The sequence below is a fragment of the Aulonocara stuartgranti genome (assembly GCF_965226115.1).
Source record: "Aulonocara stuartgranti genome assembly, chromosome: 18".
NCBI lineage: Eukaryota > Metazoa > Chordata > Actinopteri > Cichliformes > Cichlidae > Aulonocara > Aulonocara stuartgranti.
The window spans coordinates 35,870,426-35,874,066 of NC_138954.1; the positions used below are offsets into that span (position 1 = coordinate 35,870,426).

Below are 3,641 nucleotides of genomic sequence, written 5' to 3' on the forward strand. Positions count from 1 at the left end.
GGCCTTAAATAAATATGAGCCACTGATAAGCGTGACATAATTAATAATCTCAAACAATAAAGCACATTGGGTGAGTGACCCAGATAACAATAATTTATGAGCACGCAATAAAGTGGACCTGTTAGAACCCCTTTTGACATTTGTCCCTTCAACAATAAATGATTATATTGTGTCCCATGCACTAAACAGTCCCATTTAATACTGTTAAATCGTTGTTTAAATAGAATAAGCAAACATGCCTGTGCTTTATTTTGCAACCTGTAACATACAAATAGCAGAGGAGGAGGGCCAATTGGAGGTGACCTGCAAATGTCACATAGTGACTGAGGAAGGTGTTTCACCTTATGAGATGACAGTGTGGTCCGTGATTGAGCTGCATGAGCTAAATGCCTATATACAACGTTGCCTATTTTTATTTCAAGGCTTAAAGGAGATGACTGAGCATGAAAATGATCCAAATTGGGAGCCCACAGAGGCCGCCCACTTTGCTCAGGCTATGATAGAGTCGGTACTAGACGGTTTTGATTTTGATATGCTTGCTTGGGAAATAATATAATTATCTGTGGAGATGTCTCCAAGCGATTAGTAGATTTAAAGGAGACAAATGTGTGCTTGAGAGTGCGTGGTTGAAATTGTGTGTGTGGGTGTGCGTTTGAAAGGCTTTGAAACATAGGTTTGATTTGAATAAAGCTAATCACAGTACTATGGTTTGGCATTGAAGTAGAGCGAGCTATACAGCTAATTATTGAGGAGTTTGGATTTAATTGGTCCATTGCTCCCTCGCTCGGTAAACAACACAGTGAATTTGTCAGTTTGTGAGCAAACATGATATTGCTTTGGAGCAATTTTCTGTGAAAAATTTAAGGCTGTGTGAATGCATTTGAGCTGTGTTATTGTTTTGTGCCCCAAAGTTAATATGCAGTGTGTATGAGTTTATAACATTTATGTTCCAGAGTGAAAAGTAGTTATTAAAAGTGAATAATAAAAGAGGCTTGGTTAAGTCTTGACACACTGCGTTGGCTGTGTGTCTTACCAAGCAGATCACAAGGAGACAGTGACCCTGGGAGGAGCGAAAGTATTTCTGAAAGCTAACAGGCAGACATTGCGGAGTGGACCAGAAGGTGTAGCCGCGGCTGTGAAATTAACTGATGAACAACTGCCTTGGTACAATGTGGAAGAAAATTCAACCCCTCACATTACATTGGCGGTCCGCCAAGGTCATGGTGCAGGTGATCTAGGTCCAATGGTCAGGCGAGCACTGGACGACACAGGGTGGCAAAGAACCCAAATTCCTAACTTATCTTATGCTCCAAATTGTAAAACCTATCGCATAACTTGTGCCTGTGAGGATACAGTGATCTTGGAACATAAAGAAATTTCAAAAACACATGGTGAGGGGTGTGTAGATCATCCTCACGCAGTTGCTGGACTGTCGAATCTGCCTGACAGTCTATGGTCAAAAGGGCCCACGGATGTTGGCCTAGCTAAGTGTCCTCCTGTCTTGTTCCAGCTCAAGTCACACACACCAATCAATAGACCACAGTATAAACACAAACCTGAAGCAGAGGCAGGAATTACAGAAACAATAGAAGGCCTGCTAAGGGCCGGGGTGTTAGAGCCCTCTCACTCACTGTGGAACACACCAATTCTACCAGTGGAGAAACATGGAACAGGAAAATACCGTATGGCACATGATTTGAGAGCCATTAATGAAATATTGCTCTCTACTACTGCACCGGTACCAAATCCGTACACAGCTTTATCAGCTATCACATGTGACCAAAAGTGGTTCACGTGCATTGACCTGGCAAATGTAGTGAGAGAACACCCACTAAAAATACTCACTACACATAGCATAGTGGCATACGTAAATTCACAAGCATTTTGTATGTCACCACGGGCACAACAGAGACTGAGCAAAGTCTTAGAGGCCCCAAATTTGACATTCACACATGAAGGAATTAACATGGCAGATTTAATGGGTGTAGGGGAACCACATGACTGCGCCAAAAGAGCACAGATCGAGGAAAAGATTAGAGAGGACCTGAAGGCCGAACCCATACCGGGAGCTGAGGATTGGTTCACCGATGGATGTTGCCACCGAGACGAAGGAGGACTGAAAGCAGGGTATGCGGTGGTCTGCAGAGTAGAAGGAGATTATCAGGTCAGAGAGTCAGGAAGGATTGAGGGAAAGCAGTCGGCCCAGAGAGCTGAAGTGATAGCCTTAGCTCGAGCTTTGAGACTAGCCAAGAACAGGAGAGTGAACATCTACACCGATTCGGCATATGCGTTTGGAGCAGCGCATGTGGAGCTGCCTCAGTGGAAAAGAGCAGGATTCAGAACAGCAACCAATGCACCTATCTCCCACATACATGAAATGGAGGAACTGGAAAAGGCCTTGGCTGACCCAGAGGAGGTGAGCATTATAAAATGCAAAGCTCACTCTCAAGGAACCAGTATGGTGGAAAAAGGAAACCAGAGAGCAGACGAAGCCGCAAAGGAGGCCGCAGGCTACAAAGGACAGAGACAAATGATACAGGTAACATCAGAAGAAGAGATACCTGTTGACCTGATTGAGGAAGTTAAACGGGCCCAGGAGGAGGCATCCCCAGAGGAAAAGGGGGTGTGGAAAAACAAAGGAGCCTGGCAGGATGGACATTTGTGGAGGGGGCCAGACGGGCGCCCCGTGCTGACAGCCAAAATGGCAGAACAGAAGGTGGATGAAGCCCACGGACTTGCCCACGTGGGGAGAGCCCAGATGGAAAGAAATTTGTGTCATTGGTGGCATCCTGAGCTGCGAGGAATGATAAGGGAGAAGGCCAGGATGTGCTTAATCTGTGGGGCACACAATCCTAAGCCAGCAGTAAAACCGGAAGTGGGTAAGTTTCGGCCCCCTGAGAGGCCGGGAGAGGAGATTGTTATTGATTTCACTGATATGATTGATTCCGGGCCGGGCGGTGTAAGATATTTGTTAGTGTGTGTTGACGCTTTGACCGGCTGGCCAGAGGCCTGGGCTACAAAAAAGGAGGATGCTAAGACTGTCATTAAGTGTTTAATCAATTATTACATTCCCCGTCATGGGTTCCCGAAAAGAATTAGATCAGATAATGGAACCCATTTTAAAAATCAAGATTTGGAGAAAGTAGAAAAAATGTTGGGCGTCCAGCATAAATTTGGAACGGTCTATCATCCTCAGTCTCAGGGGAAAGTAGAAAGAATGAACCTAAATTTGAAAAACAAATTGGCAAAAATCTGCGCGCAAACAGGGCTAAATTGGGTCGCAGCCCTGCCGGTTGCGTTGATGACCATAAGATGTTCTGTTAATCAATCCACAGGTTTTACACCATACGAGCTGCAAACCGGGAGACAGTTTCCGGCACCTTGGACGGTGGGCTCGGGTGAACGGGGCAAAATTGGGAACCGTTAGAATCAGGATCAGAAAACGGGCTTAAACTACAGAGGGATTTTAGCCCCTCTGGAAACGCGTTAACTTTATCATTGGGGAATTGGCATCGCAAACAATCTATGTATTTAATTTTGGGGGTGGAAATAGCGGGGGTTGATCCAAAAGGGTTAATTAAAGTTAATTTCCTAGAAAAAACTAATCGTTCTGCTTTCTTTCCAGTGACTCCAAATAAGAA

General features: G+C 44.9%; 1 protein-coding gene across 1 annotated transcript; it reads left to right on the forward strand.

The window, feature by feature from the left end:
- Positions 1 to 1,856: 1,856 nt before the first annotated feature.
- On the forward strand, positions 1,857 to 3,427 carry LOC309693638 (uncharacterized protein; the record flags this gene model as incomplete). The annotated part of the gene is made up of 2 exons (XM_082513058.1): positions 1,857 to 2,879; positions 3,336 to 3,427. The coding sequence occupies exons 1-2, from the start codon at positions 1,889 to 1,891 to the stop codon at positions 3,425 to 3,427; spliced, it is 1,083 nt and encodes a 360-aa protein (XP_082369184.1). The 5' UTR covers positions 1,857 to 1,888.
- Positions 3,428 to 3,641: the final 214 nt, after the last annotated feature.